The sequence below is a fragment of the Oryzias melastigma genome, linkage group LG15 (genome assembly GCF_002922805.2).
Source record: "Oryzias melastigma strain HK-1 linkage group LG15, ASM292280v2, whole genome shotgun sequence".
Classification (NCBI taxonomy): domain Eukaryota; kingdom Metazoa; phylum Chordata; class Actinopteri; order Beloniformes; family Adrianichthyidae; genus Oryzias; species Oryzias melastigma.
The window spans coordinates 25,559,846-25,578,132 of NC_050526.1; the positions used below are offsets into that span (position 1 = coordinate 25,559,846).

Consider the following 18,287-nt stretch of genomic DNA (forward strand, 5'->3'; position numbering starts at 1 on the left):
TGTCAAAGTAAATACAATAAAATCTCAGAAAAATCTTTCTATATAACATATTTTCAATAAATTAAACATTTTCCTTGTGTGTTGGAAGCCAAAAGTTTTGTATTGATTCCATAGCGCATGCTTTAATGCTTAAATTTTTCATTTTGATTGAGAAATGAGGTTTAAAATCATCCTTTGGTGCTGGTTCCTCCTAATCGCCGCTAGGTGGCAGCAATGCGCACTCTGCCCATTTGTGAGTGGAGCCCCAATAAAGCCCACGGGTGAAACGTGATGCTCTGCGCCTCAAAACCCTCCGTCTCCGTTCGTGACCGCGCGTTTGGGGGCTGTGATTTAAAAGCACACATGTTCCGGTTTTACCCTTTCACATTAAAACACCAGTGGATACAGTCTTCATTGCGCAGACGTCGATGCTTTTACTTTTTTGAAAAAGTTTAGCTTCTTTCTAGGTTTTCTCTCGCTGACTTGACCGCCTGACTGCATTTATCTCTACGACAGGGAGCCTACAAGCGACAACTTCCCGAGATAGACACAGAATGGAGAGAAGCTGACGCACCGTTATTTACCGGACCGTGGAGTCTTCTATCAAAGCCTTCGGTCATGCCATCACAGCCTACATGTTGTGCGCAAGAAGAATAATCTAAAATATACTCTGATTGTTTCTGTTTTTTAACTTTTTGTAGAAGTTTTTCCTCTTTTTAATACTTTGGATACTTTGGCCGCGTTTTTACGCACGGTTTTTACGCGCAAGGATGCCTCATCCAAAGGGACACATAACGGGACTACACCACGTATTTTATGTTTGTCTCTCCTTTTCAGTGGCGTATTCCTATAATATAGACTTGGAACATCCTTTGGTGTTCCGCGGACCTCAGTCTAGTTTTTTTGGCTACTCCGTGCTGGAACATTATCATGACAACACACGCTGGTGAGTCTGGGGGTCCTAAGAAGTTTCATTTCCTCGCGTTTGAGGAAACATCCAACCACAGTCTTGGTAGAAAGTGTGTCCATATGTTCCCTTTGCGCAAACGCAGCTTTATTTCCTCTCTCTGTTCCCCGTTTCGCGCCCGCAGGGTGATAGTTGGAGCGCCCCGGGCGAACTCTTCCTACAGCGGCTCGGTGCGCTCTCCTGGCGCGGTGTACAAGTGCCGAGTTCACAGCAACCCTGAGCGCCGCTGCACAGAGATGGATCTGGGGAGAGGTCAGTCACCCCCGCCTGGAACTTCAACCCCACACACACCCACTTTTGTCCCAGAGGACCACGCGCATCCTTACACAACCACCGAAAAAGTTCCCAATCTAGTAGCACGCAAATGTGCACATTTGCAGAGCCCACACACACTCCAAGCATCTGTTTTGTTTTATCCGAGTGATGCAGCCTCGTCCTGCTCCTCTCAGACTTCACTACAGACCTTTCTGTATGGAGACGCACCGTGGGTCTGTATGCAGGGGTCCCTACATATTTTCATTTCTATGATTTATGTTTCTACTAATATTTTCCAAGCGTGTTAGCCAAAAAAAAGTTCCTTTTAGGTCCTTGAAACCTCCCATCACGCTCTGTTCTTGTACTCAAGAGGGAGTAGCTTTGATATTGACATTTTCGTTAGTCAATGAGTAACCAGAACAAACAAACACAAAGTAGAAAACAAACTGTTACAGAGATATCCTTTATGGGAAATGGTTTCCTTGGACCCAAACGAGAAAATGCTTTTAATGTCTGTTTGTGTGAGCTATGTCTTCAAATGAAGAGGCACTTGGTGGAAGTGGAGATGCAAATTCATAGATGCAAATAATCACTTTCAGTAAACACTGATATTTAGCAACACTTGTGCACCGATCTTTTCACTTGCAGCTGCTTTACAGTTTGACTTCCTCTTCTTTACTCAGAAAAAATAAACTTGGAGCTGAGTAGTTTGTCAAATCATCATTAATCTACTTAAGAGAACAGTAAAGAAATATTATTGTTAACAGTTTTGTGAGCCAAAAAATTGTACTATAACATCTTGTCAAATTTTAGCTCTGAAAAATGCAACTGTTTAGTTTCTAAGTATTTATTCCAAATGACATGGGGTTAATTCAGTCACAGGAGGTCAGTTTTTGTGATTTGGTGCGTGATTCTTGCTTAACTTAGCTTTTATGGCTCTGGGTTGATGTTCGAGGTCACTGATCTGCTGTAGAATGAATATGGAATCAGATGCTTCTCTCATGATATTGCATGATAAACTAGAACCTAAACATGTGAGGTGCCTAAAGCATTTCCTCTGACATCAGCAGTAGTTATGGAGGTAATCGTTAGAAGGAACCATGAAAAAAAAAAACCCTACATGTGGAGTTCTATTGCTTTTTTTGACATTTTCTTTATCAAACTGTCAAAAAATCTTTTGCACATTCAACCCAAAAGCTAATCATTTCTAACAAGCTGCTATAGTGGCGAGACATCCTTTGTCCGGATGATTCAACGTCTGTAAACTGCTCTTATTGTCTTTCAGGAAACAAGCCCCGGGAGACGTGTGGGAAGACCTGCCAAGGAGACCGGGATGATGAGTGGATGGGGGTCAGCCTGGCCCGTCAGGACAGAGCCGACGGCAAAATACTGGTGAGTTTGTGAACAGAGCGTGTGCCTCACATGTCTGGGTTAAACCCACATCATTGTTACAAATGTTGCATCACGAGCCACAGCTGGCTCCAACATTACTCTCTTGGTGAAAAATTACAAGAAATTTTCCAGTCTGGTACATTCTCTTTGCACTTTCTCACAGAATCAAGACGGTTCAAAGTTTAGGCTCTTAATATTCTGCAGATGAGAGAAACTGACGGGGCGATTACATAATTCTGTGAACCGTTAGGTTTGCTTGCAGGGCTTGAAGGGAACACTGGTTGTCAAAGCAGATAGTTTATACAAATACGAGGAGGGGCAGGGTTTAAAGACACCAGAATGGTGCTAATCCCAGGCGTGCTTGGCTAAGTGTTTGCTCAGAGATCATAGGGCAGCTGGCAGAGTTTGTTTAGGCTTCAGCCCCGCCGTGGTGGTCCCATCTAAGAGCAGCCTTTCATTAAATATTAACCCCCGTCTCCTGTGGTGGGCAGAAGTGGACAGTTTGTTGGCTGGGCAACTCTCGAAACGTCTATGACAGGTGTGAATGTGCCTGAATATTAGTTGCTATTTCTCCGTCTTCATTCCGGCGGGTTTTCCTTTTGGGGCCGTTTCTGAACCATAGTGGAATGTTCTGGCGTGAACCTCAGACCAAAACACTTAGTTTCAGTCCTCAGTCAATCTGTTCAAACACGAGGGGCTGTCAGTGTTGGAAAGGTGAGCAAAATGTTGTCCAACCCCAAACTTCTTTCAGCTGCATGCTCCTCGGCTGCTCTGACAGGAGCCTGATGGAACAGAGGAGGTGGCGTTTCAAAGCCGCATGTTGCTGTGACCGGGTTTTTCTATGTTCCTGATCCAGATCTGCACGGGCTCTCCAACGGGAAACGGCTGTTTGGCAGATGTATGCAGTGGTGATTTCATCTCTGCCTCTCAGTGAAGGCTTTTGTTTGTGATGACGGAGATCCCTGAAGCTGAACGGGAACGTGACAACAGCACAGACTTCACATTTTCAGCTTTATGTGCTTCTTTACAAGCTGTCAGCTGCGTTTGCTGCGTAAATTCATGTCAACTGATTGTTAATTCTTATTCTTCTGTTAGCCCAGCTCTTCGTCCTCTTAGCATCTTTCCCCAGACTGACATTTGATGCTGTGTTTATGCTCACAAGCGGCGGAGCCCCAAAGTTCATTTAGATTAGCTGTGTGTGTTATGTTTCTATGAAGGGGAGGGAGATGTTTTTTTTTTCTTTTTTTCTTTCTTTTTTTTTGAGGAAATTAAGTTGCCCAGTCTCCAGAGCCACAGGAGCTCCATCGTCCCCCACTCCCCCCGGGGACCCTAAAGTATAACCACATTCACAAATTTCTGTGTCCTGCTCAGCACAAAATCAAGTCTGTATTGTCTTGTTCTCTCACTGATCTGTGGAATGTTTTATTTTGGAACAAAAGCTGAAACGTAATCTTGTTTTGTCACTGTCGGCTCGTTTCAGCTGCAGAATAATACAGAAGCAGCTTCTTCTCATCAGTTTTGCACGGTTTGAACTCTTGGGTTGAAGCTGTTTTCAAATTAAAGCCTGATGATTACATCAATAAAACATGATGAGGAGGGTTTTCTTTGACAAACCCTGATTTCAGGCTGCAGCTTAGACATTCACACCGCAGACTGTGGCTGCTGCAGTATGGTTAGCGACGTGCTTGACTCCCCCTCCTCATCGACGATCATTTGACAGCCGCAGAGACGCGCCGACTCCAGCTCAGCACGGAAAAAGCAGCAGTAATCTGCGTGGTTGGGAGAGGCCGGCCTACTGGTCTGTGTTTTCTATGAGCGGAGGGTCAAATCAGCGTATTTCTCTTCACCTTTGCAGGCCTGTGCCCACCGCTGGAAGAACGTGTACTACGCCGCGGAACACATCCTGCCACACGGATACTGCGCCATCATCCCTGAATCGCTTCAGGGCAGGACCAAACCGCTTATCCCTTGTTATGAAGGTGCAGTAAGAATTTGTTATATTCAACAGTAATTATTTGTTTGAATTATTCCCATAAGTAACCTATGGGACGAACACTAGTTGAGACAAAAAATTAGCACATATTTTTAAACATTTAGAGAAAAAAATCAATAAATGTAAAGCCCCTGATACAAGCAGCTATGGAAAAATGTCGTACAATTTCTGTATTAGCATTAATAGTTGTAACGCTGAAGGTTTTTGTGATCAATGATTGAAGCGAATCAATGGCTGGAAAGGTCTCATGACCCACCAGTTTGTGTTGGGCAGATTTGAAATGAGTTTATAGGTTCATACGTCCGGGAAGTTCAAACTCAGTGGCTCCTATCTGTCAATAAACACTAGTGGGACAAGGTTGTGATAACTTTTTGAACTGACCTGCCTCTACTATTGACTGTATATGAAAACTGGACTGAGTGATCCCTCCCCTTGAGACCCAAACAGGAAGTACCCGCTGATTCTTATAGACTTTTATAGAGAAATAAACAGCTATTACTCAGTCGTTCTATTTGTCAGAATAACCATTCTTACTCTTAGACCTTTTTTTTTAACATGTTCTTAATAATTCAAATTTTTTTCATGGTATTTTTTTCAAGTTATCCAAGTAATAAACTGACCAATCAGACCTCTCAATAAAAGTCGGTGGCCTCACATGAATGTTCAAAATGATTGACAGATTCTCCAGAGCCATAAGTGGTAGGCGTGTGGACTTCCAACAAACTCATTCTTGATTGGCAAGAGTGGTTGTCATGGAAACATTGACTCAGACCGACTCATTGCTTACTGATGATATCTGGCACCATAAGACATCCACATCAAGAAAAAAATCCCAACTGAACTGATTTCATTTGGTTGGAGCCAGAAGTACCAGTAAGCCATTTTACTATAGATGATATCACACTCACTCTGTCCAGTTCTTATATACAGCTAATGGACTCCACTTGTTTTTAATTTCAAACATGCATAACAATGAAGTTATTCCAGCTTTGAGACCCTTTGGTCCAGGTTTGTTTTGGTGGGCCTGAAGGCGTTTCAGACACCAGATCTAGACAGGTGAATTAGGATTAGTTCACAGTTTGGTCTGTGTTAGCTTTCAGGGATCTCCCACCTTGATTACTCTTAAAACATCAAAAGCACTTTTCATCACTCATATACAAACAAAATGTTTTCTCGTCAGTGCAAAAGTGGCTTGTTTTTAGGGCACATATTACTTTAAGTAAAACATTTTCTTTCATTTCATCAAGTCTATCTGCTCCACTAACTGTTGGTGTTTGTAAATGCAGCACATAGAAAACAATGAACTGATCTGACTCTTGAAAATGAACTTTGATATCTTTTGATTCTGTCAAAGACTCACGCACTTATTTTTTTAGCTGTGATTTCCACACAAATCAAATTCCATGTTTGTGTAACACACCAGCTCTTTTCTTTCCAAGGTCTAAGTGTTTTTTGATGAAAGTGATGTTGCGCCCTGCTCCCTTTCTGCCTTCTTTCCCCAGATTCCTCTTGGATGGGACGGGGTCTTTGACTAGCTCCATATGGAATGCAGGGAAAACTGCAGTAAAAGTTGCCTCAAGCACACAGTGAAATCATTTGTGGTTTGTTTTTTCTTGCAGACCATAAGCAGAAGTATGGGGAAGAGCATGGCTCGTGCCAAGCTGGGATAGCAGGAGTCTTCACAGAGGTCAGTAACAGCGGCTGTTCATCTTTATGAGATGAATTTTCTGTTTCTGTGTGCTAAATGGAGGAACATATGTTTGCTAACGTGGATTCATCGTTGTCTGGACAACAACAGTCAGGTCTGTCTTCAGTAATGATTGAAGAGGGTCTGCTGTGGTTTCCTTCCATACAAAAATAACATAAACATCTGAAAACAATACTTGTTAAGTCAAAGGCTTACATGGTCACTGTAGACTTTTCTTGCTGTAAATGCACATTCTTGTATACAAACAAAGTGTCACTGCCATTGAGTCATTGTTTTGTAGAGAGCAGTGAGGCATGATTCCTACATGAAAGGCTCTCAAAAGTACAGAAAAACTTCTGCTTTCTGTTCTATGGCTCAAGTTCCCAAGGCATTTTTTTGTGTGTCCTTGAATCAATACAGCCTCCAAATGCTAAATTCACACCTGCCTCGGAAACGTGCATTCAAGTGGTCACTTCTGATGAAAAGTCTAGACTGTTTTGGGGCTCTACAAACAAAATGCACATTAAAAGTTAAACCAGGTCAAACTTTGACCAATTAGAATGTATGGATGCGTCTCTTTTCATTTCTGTAAGTGCCAACCGTTTGAGAATTGATCATAAGGAGAAATTAATAATCATGGTTTGTGCCCAGCCGGAATTCTATGACACCAAGTCTTCATATATTAGAATGGAACTGTAAAAGAAAAAGCCTGGAGCCACATTCACCAGATTTCCACTGCTTCAACAGTTCCCACCACACCTCTTTCAACTGTAGGTGGCAAACATGCTTCTGGAAACAGTAGCAAAAAAGAAGAAGAAGAAGAAGCCCCACCCTGTTTGTCTAGTGTGAACACATTGAGCTAAATTTGTGTTCAAGAAAACCCGTTTAGCATGTTCTTTACCCTGTACCCATGACACCAAAGACCATAATTTACCCAGATGTTCCACTGCATTTTTGTGACTCACATTTTCTGTTTACTTCTGTTCAGTCAAAGCCTCCGCCCCCTTTGAAGACCCACTCCAAACATTTTTTGATCTTTTTTCAAAGTGTTCCCAGGCAACTTTTAATTATTTAGCAATCTGTTATTAGGGCATTTTTTTGCCAAAATCATAAAACCCATGTCATTCTCTGGGACATAGTTTCTGCAGAGCGGCAGGAGTTCATTATAAGTTGTGGCCGTGACTGTTGACACAACCCCACCCACCCCCCTTTCCCCTCCCTGTTACTGAGGGCTCAGAGCTGGGACATTTTGGCCCGGCCAATGCTTTTTCAACATCTTAAAAGAAATAATTCAGTTCATCAAACCCCCTACAGTAAAGGTGGACTATAAAATATGTTTAGCTTTATAAAGGCATTTACATGTTACAAAGACCTTATTTATATTTATTGTTTTGTAAAATGTTATTTTGATTGGAGGAATTTATTGTCTTATAAGAAAATTACTTTTTTAATATTTTTTATTAACTCATTGAGCTGCCTTTTTAATTTCTTTTTTGTTATTTATCTTTGTTAGTTGATAGCAGTATTAACTACTGTGGTATTAAAACTCATATGTGATGCCTACACATGTGGACACCAGGTGTGTTAGAAAAGGTTATTTTTGATTACATTTTATAATGGAGCAATTTGCTTTCATAACAAACCATCTAGAGTCATTTTTAAACATCCTTCAACCAGGAAGTCAGTGTAAGATATCTTCTGTTTTGCCACATTTGTTTTACATAAATGCATTGTAAACTCAGAAGAGAATGTTGACATGAAATTTAGATAAGATTAGATATAGATCCAATAAGCATTTATATCTGGCTAAATAGTGCATATTCTGCTTCTGGAAGTTTCTAAAATGAAAGCTGAGACCATAGTAGTTGAGTATAATTAATAATTTGTTCTCTAGAGATAAAACACTTTTAAATAATATCATTATAAATATAATATTATATGAAATTATTACCTAAAGTCACTGTAGCACATTATTCTTCAGCCTATATCAGATAAATATATATCTGAATCTTGGTTACAACAAGTTAAATAAAAAGGTTTCAGTCAATAATTACAACTCATCATTTTGAGGGATGAATGATTTTTTAATCTTCTGCCTACAAATGTATTTTTGGTATTTCCTGAAAGTTTTTTTTTTTTTTTTTATATATATATAAACAGTTTTCCAGCTGATTCTGTGGAAAAAGCCTGGCGGTTACGTTTCTGTCAGGTGATTGAAGGAAAAGGAGCGCTGGACTTTTATTGCAGAAGGGTCATCACAGGATGGAGAGATGATCTGACCCGCCTGCTAAAGAGTTTGGTAGAAGACAGATGTTGTTTTTGTTAAACTATCAGTTTTTTTTTTTTAATAATACTGTTTTGAGGAAGTAGCTCAGATATGTATATTTGTGGGAGTTTTGCTTCCTTAATTCTTTATTATTTTAAAACTTTTTTCACCAACAGATTTATCAACATCGGCAAATTTCTTGGAAAGAGGAAAAAAAAAGAATTGTTTAAGGAATTATATATGCAAATGCACTGTTTTTTTTTTTTTAGTAAAAATGTATTTTTTCGTGTTTGCATTTTGTGCTCTTTGTGATCTCGACTCTGTTTTCCCTCTAAGAAATCTTATTTCAAGCCTTTAATCCTGTGAGGATGGTTTACAGAGTATCTGTTTTTAAGCTAGAGAAAGTTAAAAAAAAAAAGAAAGGAAAAGTTTTCACAAGATGCCAAATGATTTGGAAAAATCCAGCTTTTTCTGTCATACATGAGGATTTCTGCATATCAAAGCCACAGCGGTCTCCTGATAACAAGCTTAAAGGTGTTGGATTGTGCTTCCATCGTCAGAAGCAGATAAAGGTCTGATTAATGTGACCTCTGGTGTGATTTTAGGAGATAAAAAAGCAGCTCCTTCCTTACAGCTAGTTTGTCCTCTTTGTAGTCACAGAAGTCTTTTTTAGATCTGTTTACTTGATGTTTGATCTATTTAAAACTAAGATAGCAACTGTTGAGATTAAATTATAAATAGAGCGATCGCGGTCGAGATTAGTCGTGAAAATAATTTGAGCCTGCATTCCCGTCACTGTTATTCAGTTTTACTGCTATTAAATCATCTCTATTATAACCTCTTTAGCATTTCACCGCGGGGCTTCGACATGTTTGCTTTGAACTTGGGCTCGCTGGTGTTATCGGCGCTCACAGTAGTGAGGGAAATCGCCTTCTTAATGACTTTAAACAAACTGCATGACGATTCTAAACTCCACAGCTGTTGCGTTTATTATGATATAATATTCATGTTTGGATTCACTCTTGATAAGAACTGTCTAAGCATTTAGGAGGGAGAAAGTGTCTTATCTGATGATGACCCTCCAGGTCAGAAAGAGACATCATCTAACCTGCTTCATGGATGGACGGCGTCAGAGTGGATCTGTTTTAGTGTTTGAGCAGTAGCCCCCCTCTTGAAAGAATGTGAGGAATCTCAGGCAAAAAAAAGTCCAGCTGTGAAGGCTTTATCCTTGCCTGAACTTTGCGCCACATCCCTGGTGGTGCCCAGATGTGTGACGCCACGGCGCAGGGAAGGCCAGCTGCTGAGTCAGACGCAGACTTTGTTGTTTGTTTGTAGTTTGCAGCGCTAACTGACATGCGGATGACCACCGCATTTGCGGCGATGTGTACTCAAACAGAGGGGTCTTTAGAAAAGCTCGTCTCCCCTGAAAAACTGTGTACAACTGATTTTATGGCTTTCAGTTCTGAATTCCTTGTCACATCAAAGGCGAGAGGCCGGATGTGTGTTGAAGGGAAGACATCACAAACCAGTCTGTGGCCGACGGTTAACCAGACATCCACCCAGCGGTGTTTTCTTCTCCTTTTTTTCTGAAACAAATGACTGCAGTGCAGACAGCCTTTATAACAGCAGATGTGGGGGTTTCCTTCTCAGGAGCTGGTGGTGATGGGGGCTCCGGGGTCCTACTATTGGACTGGGACCATCAAAGTGTACAATCTGACGTCTGACTCCTTCTACAGCCCCAGGGACAGCATCGACTCTCATGGATACAGCTACCTTGGTAAAAGCTTCACCAGAAAATGGCTTTTTCTGTGATTCTTAACCCTGTAAAGCCCACTACATCAAAGAATTGATGGATAACTCATTTTTTTGAATCAATATTTTTTTTTAAATGAAATCCACTAAAAACTTTGTAATGTATATTTTTTTAATCAGTTATGATCTATTGGGTGATTTTGTCTGTTTTTGCTCAATGTCAGTTTAAGATGCAAAATGTTGATGTGAGGATAAAAAGAACCTTACTTACCCATCGTCTCAAACTTGATCCAAACATTTTTAACATGGTTTAACTTTATTAGAAATAATTAACTGTCAACAAATTTTGCATTCTTTCAATACAGCAAGTAGTCTATTTGAAAATGAATAACAATAGATGAGTTATTCTCTACGATTGAGTATTAAGGCACCATAAGAAAAGAAAACTAAACAAATATATTAAAGCAAACTATGAGAGAAAGATGCATAGTTATGACCAAGAATTTTTGAGTATAAAGTCGTAAATTTATGATTAAAAAAGTAATTCACAAGGAAAAAGTCATGCTTTTTCAAAAACAAATTGTTGCATTTGGTTTTTAAAATATTTGGAGCCCCTAAGAGGACATCAAGACAATTCAGAGATATGGGATGCACATCACCCTGCTTTTCTGTGAATGTCCAACTTAATTTTCATTAAAATAAAGCTTTAATTTTGAAAAAATAAGACTTTTTCCCTCTAAAATCATCATAATTTAAATAATAAATTTTACGATTTTGTCCTTGAAATATGTTGGTCTTCTCTTACAATTTTAAAACCTTTTCTCATAACTTTATTATTATTTTTGAATTTTATTTTCTTTTATTTTTATGGTGGCCTTAATATTCTGTAGTAATTCTCACCAAAAAGTTATGAAACTTAGCAAAACGTTTCCCGTCAAAAGTCTTTTTGAGATTTCATGGAAGCAGCCATTTTGAAAAGAGCAGAAAAAACCCTTGTACTGCCCCTAGTGGAATGATGATGAACTACAGGGTAAAACAGTTACAATGGGTTTTTTAAGGGAAGTTTGGACCACGATAATGAGATGGAAGGTCTCAGAAATGTGTCTATCAAATATGATACAAATGGTTACATATGGTTAATTGAAAGTTTGATGTATTTCTTTAGTTTTCTGTTTCACAGAAAGCTCATAGTTGTCTCTCTGCAGGTTATGCTGTGGCGGCTGGACACTTCTCCTCCCCTAATGTGATAGACATCGCTGCAGGGGCGCCTCAGCACAGCGGCGTTGGAAAAGTAAGGGTTTTAACTTTAGCCTGACATCTCTTATGCTAAAGCCTCATGATTGAAACTTCTGTTTTTTTTCTCTTTTGCAGGTTTACATTTTCAAAATCGAAGATCCATTTTTGGTGAAGAGTTTTCAAGCCTCAGGGAAAATGGTACGAGCTAGAATGTGATCATGAATTTGTCAATTGTTTAGCTGCTTTGTTTTAAAGTTAAAATGCAGGTCAGTGTGTCCTCAGTAACCATGCAAACATATTTTTGTCTGCTACAAGAGTCATGCACTGTAGTTGCCTCTTGTTGTCTGTATTGTTGTCAGAACCGCACTGTTCACAGTGGGTTTGTATTAGTGTGAGAGCAGGATCTTGCTTTTCTCAAACCCAAACCAGGGAGGTAGCTAATGCAGTCATGCTCTCAGATAAGCTGTTTAAATATTCCATAAATGTAGTTTCATGATTTTAAAGCAGGAACAGTTTGTGCATCAGAAGTGCCTGTGATCTGACCCATTGCTCTGTGGCTCGACTTGGTTCCAGATGGGCTCTTACTTTGGCTCCTCATTGTGTGCAGTTGATCTGAACCAGGATGGCCTGTCAGACCTGCTGGTGGGGGCACCCATGCACAGCCAGCTCCGGGATGAGGGCCAAGTGTCTGTGTACCTCAGCAAGGGCAATGTAAGTGGGCTGGGTTTGTCAACCCAAGTGTGGTTCTGCTGCTAATTCAATTATTCATCTTTATCTTTTATTCCTCCACACACAACTTTGTCTTTTTTATCATCCTAAAACCAGACTGAATGCATGATGGTTCAAACTTTTAGAGTAACATCATTTCAGAACAGAAGTAAGGCTGGTTTTAACCCTTATTTTGTGTTTGGGTCAAAATTGACCCGTTTTCAAGTTTAGGCCTATAAATAGTACATTTTGCTTTGCTTTTTTTCTGGAAGTAACTATTTTAACTCAACATTTCACTATATTAGTAAATTCAAAATGTCTCCCCCCCAAAAAAAAAAAAAGGACGGGTCAAATGTGACCCATCAGAGTATACTGACTGTATGCATCACTTTAAAGCTTTGTGCCTTTGTGATGTATTTCGAATACAAATAAACATTGGCATATCTTAGCAGGTTATAGGTGAGAAATGAGTGTCCTTCTGAGGGATCACGAGTCAACATGAGCAAGAGGTTTACCCATTTCTGATGTACTAGATTGTCATGACAGTGATCCTGAAGACAGAGGAAAGCTAAGCTGAGGGGATGTGTCTGAGGATGTGGTTTAGAATGAGCAAGACCACACATCCAAGTCTAGGAAAAGTGACGTTTAACATTTATCAAGCCCTCTTGACACCTAATGCAAAGCACCAAGACATGACATTCTCAAAATGACATCGGGGGTTACAAGATATTCTGGGTCGTATGCCTCCGACATCAAGTCAACTTTTGAGATGCTCTTTCCATGACTTCTTTTAAAGGTCCTGCTTGAGATGACACAAAATGGAAAGGAGAGTAGTGTTTTTGACCAGTAACACCACTAATTTTATATTAAAAATATAAAATCAAATAACTTTTTGGGGGGAGAAGAACTCTTCTATTAGTTTTTAAGATCTATGTTTTATAGTTACTCATTTTGTCACACAGGAAATATAAACACATCTGTGAACTCAAAAAAATAATTCAAACAGTATTTCCATGGATATGAAAATGTATTAAGTTAGCTATGAGATAAAAACATTATTTTCAGGCTGAGTTAAATTTGACCCTCTAGCATTAAAGTTGAAGGCAGTTTTCTAACCCATAAACTGTGTTTATTCGTGTTTTCAGGGCGTGATGGAGGAGCATGCAGTCTTGACTGGTGACAATGCTTTCAATGCACACTTTGGGGAAAGCATTGCAGCAATTGGAGACATAGACGATGACGGCTATCAAGGTTGGTAAAAATCTAACTGAAGGTGTCTTAAAAGCTTTTGTTTGAAGATTTGCTGTAGAAAAGGTCTAAAATGAAACTCGTGGGTTTTATTTTGTATTTACACTTTTGTTATAGTTTTTCTAATGGGTATGACTCCACAATCCACATAATGGAAACCATTCGATGATGGCATTTGATGCAGTGTTTTATATTCTTTCTATAAAGTCTTATAAATTTGTGATTTATTGTCCATAATTTAACAAGCATGGGGATATTTTTTTTGGTTTAGATGACAGTAGGTCCAATTATTTTCCCATATATTTCCTTTCAAATCTGAAAATGTGAAAATATGTTTACATAACCAGGAATCTAATGCCCCCCTCTCCCAAAGACATACATTTGAGCTGTCTGTCTTCCCGGTGCATCCATCTTCCTCACTGGAAGCTTCTGCCTGGTTTCATCTCAGTGTGGGCCTGGCTTCCAGGCTTGCAGCCTGGCACCACAGCATGTGTGTGTGTGTGTGAGGGAAAGATGGCAGCTGGGAAGCATAAGTCATCTTGTAACTCATCGCACTTGGGTTGCGGAGAGAGCCAGGCGCACTCGCTGAATGACAGATGATTATTTACAACCAAACCACCACCGTTAAATTTGCGAGAGCTGCTGTAGAGTCACGCAGATGACAACGCCGTTTAATTCTGCCTCTTTATTATAAACTAACTACTGTGCAGTTAATTTAGGAGTATTTGTGTTGGGTTTTCTGCACCACATGACACAGAAGTGTTTGGGTTTATAGAAGGAAGTCCATGCATGAACGTTGTGTTGAAGGCAGCAGAGGGGTGTCAGTTTCAGTGCTCGTGCACTTTATGGTCTTGTTTCCATTCTCTTAGAGGTCACTCAAGTTTTACGACGTCTAAAAACAGTTAACTGTCAATTGGATGTAACTTTCAGAGCGTGTTTCTCAGGTTTTGACTTGCTAGAAGAAAATAGGTCAATGAAAGCAACTAAACTAAGCTGTTATGTTTTGTTTTCTGCCCTCAGATATTGCCATAGGGGCTCCTAAAGAGGACGACTATGCAGGAGCTGTTTACATTTACCATGGGGGAGCTACAGGAATTACTCAAACGTACTCCATGGTAAGCAATACTTCATCGTGCAACATCTGCATTAATGGAATTTTTACAGAATTGATTGCATTGTGATTTTATGCTCTTTGGGAGTCTGTGGACTAGATTGTTGACTATTAGCTGAGCCCATAAAGCAAAAAAGATTTTCTATAGGTATGCTGCGGGGCGGGCGACAGGTTGTAGCAAACACCCAAACAACACGTAAGGATGAGGAGGGTGAGACACAGTCGTGTCCTGCAGCATCACCCTTACATAGTGCAACTTCCATTAGGCTTACAAATACTTCAAGATACACTTACCACACGCACAACAATGGTACGTTCCATTTTTAAAAGGTGGCTATAAAAGCCTCAAGGGAACTGCAAGACACATCTGTGTTCCCCTTAGGATGCAACCGCTCCTCTCTAGGACCCTCTATGGGCCCGGACCACCTAAACACCCACAGCTCCCGTATGTGTGCATGTGAATCCAATATTTAAAGGAGATTTTTTTTTGTCTGTGAGATGAAAGTTGGAACAGTTTACACAGACTGTGAAGCAACATCCAGCCAGCCACCTACTGTCCAAAGTAGTCAGTGAGGGTCGGTGTAAACCCAAAACCTCAAAGATCCCCCAGACAGACCACTCTATTCTGGGTTTTCTCTGAAAGGATTTGATAGAAACTATCTCAGCTTTTTTAATTTTGCCCTTACGCACACTCACCAGCCTCAGCATATGTTGCATCTCCATACTTTTAATTAAAGATAAACTCAATAATCCAACTTTTAATATCCAAATTATATTTTAAAAATTGATGAAAAAAAGCATTTAGGAGACTTTACAGGTTTCAGAAACTGCTGATCAACTTTCCACTTTTCTCTCGACTTTACTGAGGGAGAAGCAGCAGATTTTTTTGTGGGTCAAAATCCCTTTGTTGTTGCCAAATGTCAGAGGATGATAAACAAGCAAGTCTTAAAAAAAAAGTGATTCCAACAGAAAAGTGTGTCAACTGGAAGTGGTCAACAACAGTGTGAAATTTCCTCCAAAGTCTCCAAGATTTCACAAACATAAAAATATCTGTTTTAAAGGTTGTCGGAGGGGCTGTGACCCCTTGAACTCCACTTTGAAACACTCAGCTGCTCTCCATTGATTGACTGGCTCCATGTTTGCGTCAAACACAGTTGAACACGTGCGACTAATGTTGCAGATGGAGAAGGAACAGAGCAATTTCTCTACAGAAAGGTGCCAAGGAGTTGTCCTCAAACCCTCTCAGCTTTTTCCTTTGCCTCTGAGCTTTTACACTTTTAACCCCGTTGAAACAAATGTTTTAGCATCTTTTATAAACGTTCTTCCTCAAAAGTTATTGCTATTCAATATTTGGTCATCGATTTCTAAAAATAAAACAATGGAACGAAAAACAAGTTGTGACGTTTAGTGTCTTCGCGCTCACATGAAACATTTAAACGCTGATATTATTTGTTGCAGAAACTCTCTGGACGCAGTTTAAACCCTGGTCTGCAGATGTTTGGCCAGTCTATCTCTGGCAGTGTGGACATGGATGGCAATGGATACAAAGGTAAGCTTAAGCTGAGCTTCTCCAACCACTAGGAGAAGAGAAAACAGCTGGGATTTTTGAACATTTTGTTTTTTACTCTCAACGTCAGAGTTTCACACTCACGATGGAAGCATCTTGTTTACTGCATTCCAAAGTCAGAATCAGCCTGCATGACAGTTCCAGGACATCTGTGCATTGTTTGGGTTTGCAGGTGTAAAGTCTGCTGACAGCAGATGTTGCATTCATGTCATATCTTCTAACTGGGTTTCCAAATCCCTCATGTCTTTGCTGCAGATGTCACCATTGGGGCTTTCATGGCCGACAGCGTGGTGATGCTGAGGTGAGAAAAGGCCACGTTTTTATTTATTTTTTTATTTTGTGACTTTAATGTTTCGATTCTTCCATTCTCTGTTTTTTTGTAGGTCCCGGCCTGTCGTCACAGTGGATGTTTCCATTTTCCTGCCCGTCTCCATCAACATCTCCGTGCCTCAGTGCCACGAAGGCCACCAGAACCTGAACTGCTTCAACGCCACGGTGTGCATGCGCTTTCGAGGCAGACAGCTGCCAGGACAAATAGGTGAGAAGAATCTTTGGTAACACTTTATAATAACATTCCTTAACAAGCTTTAGTATAACATTAACAAACATTATTAATGTGTTTACAGGATGTTATAAAGACATTTAATAGCACTATTAGCCAAATAAGTTTATTAACATACTTAGTGAGATTCATTACCATCTATAGTGAGACCATTGTCTACAAAGGCCATATTAACATACTGCTTACAAGCTTAACAAATGTATTAACTTTTTCTTTGTCAACATTATATTGAATGTTTTGCAGCACCTCATCTAAAGTTTTTAAAGTTTTACTGAATCTTTCATTTTTTTATGGTATCCAGCAAAGGATGAACAAACTCAACTTCTAAAATTACTCTAGAAAAAAACCCAAACGATGTAAAACAGAAATATTCATATTCTTTAACTTTTAACAGATGCACTTAAGAAGCCAAGAAAAAAAGTGTCTGAAATGCAAACTTTAAAGCCGTCCATCCTCGCATGCAAGCACAGGATGTGACTGTAGACTAAACCGCAGATAAACATACATCATGGCTTAAAAGCTGTCTCCAAATTGTCCCCAAGTGTGAGTGTTTGGCCTTGCAACAGAATTGCGACGTGTTCAGGGGGTACCCCACCTTTGCCCAACAGTAACTGGGATAGGCTCCAGCAACCCCGAAAGGGAGTCAGTAGGTTCAAAACATTGATTAATTTATGAGTCATTATATAACAATTATATAATAAAAGCACATGTTGACCAAAAATGCTGTAAATTAGCAACTGATGAAAAAAAAATCTAGCATTTTATTTAAAAAAAAACAAAATTGTGGTACAAAATTGCCTCAGAAAGAATTTCAGATATAAGACACCTATTTAGATTTTAGAATCTGGAAATCTTGTCGTTTTTTTTACTTTTACATGTTATGTAAAAGCTTGTTATTATCTTTTTAAATTGCCCAATACAATATTAAAACAGGGCAAAGTAAAGTTTTCATTTGGTCTTTATTTGACTCACCGGGGTTTAGTCAAAAGAAACCTTCAGGAGCCGCAAATCTATCCGCCTTGATGTTAATCTGAGGTCATGCTCTAATTTGCTGAGATTTTCTGCTCATTTTACGTTGTGAGAAAACAAAACTCCCCATTCCTGAATCTTAAATGCTCAATTTCTGTAAATGTGTAAAAGTGCTGCCCCATCGGCCTCCACCCGCTCGCTCCGGGGTGTGGCTCCTGTTGGATCTGAGTCGCGATCCTGTTCCTGTGTTTGGGTGTGGCTGCGCACCTCCTCCTCCCCAGGGGAGCAGCAGCAGCAGCAGCAGCCTTGTCCTTACATAAAGACTGTGTCCTGGCTCGAAGGAATAAAGACTCTCTGTTTAGCCATCTGGCGATCTCCATGGAAAGTGCAGCACCCATAATGAAACCTTCCTTTTTTCTGCTCTGGAATGATCTCATGGCGCTCGCTTTTGGACGGCAGAAACAACTGGCTCTGGTTTGACCAGGGTGTGTTTGTGGCCCCTCCCACTGCATGACACCTTCTTGAGGAAATTACAACACAGCAGAACAAAGTCATTTATAAAAACGCCCATTTCCTTAAAACATGATTCCAATGG

General features: G+C 40.0%; 1 protein-coding gene across 1 annotated transcript in view; it reads left to right on the plus strand.

Moving 5' to 3' along the window:
• The first annotated feature begins 159 nt into the window (after positions 1 to 159).
• The window catches only part of itga9 (integrin, alpha 9), a 57,794-nt gene continuing 39,666 nt past the window's right edge, over positions 160 to 18,287 (plus strand). The window contains exons 1-14 of the mRNA XM_024296510.2: positions 160 to 925; positions 1,071 to 1,198; positions 2,487 to 2,593; positions 4,449 to 4,572; positions 6,206 to 6,273; positions 10,190 to 10,316; positions 11,497 to 11,582; positions 11,663 to 11,725; positions 12,101 to 12,238; positions 13,381 to 13,486; positions 14,504 to 14,598; positions 16,053 to 16,143; positions 16,417 to 16,462; positions 16,545 to 16,699. Coding sequence (XP_024152278.1) covers positions 750 to 925; positions 1,071 to 1,198; positions 2,487 to 2,593; positions 4,449 to 4,572; positions 6,206 to 6,273; positions 10,190 to 10,316; positions 11,497 to 11,582; positions 11,663 to 11,725; positions 12,101 to 12,238; positions 13,381 to 13,486; positions 14,504 to 14,598; positions 16,053 to 16,143; positions 16,417 to 16,462; positions 16,545 to 16,699 — 1,510 coding nt within the window. The 5' untranslated portion in view covers positions 160 to 749. The remainder of the gene's footprint in view (positions 926 to 1,070; positions 1,199 to 2,486; positions 2,594 to 4,448; positions 4,573 to 6,205; positions 6,274 to 10,189; positions 10,317 to 11,496; positions 11,583 to 11,662; positions 11,726 to 12,100; positions 12,239 to 13,380; positions 13,487 to 14,503; positions 14,599 to 16,052; positions 16,144 to 16,416; positions 16,463 to 16,544; positions 16,700 to 18,287) is intronic.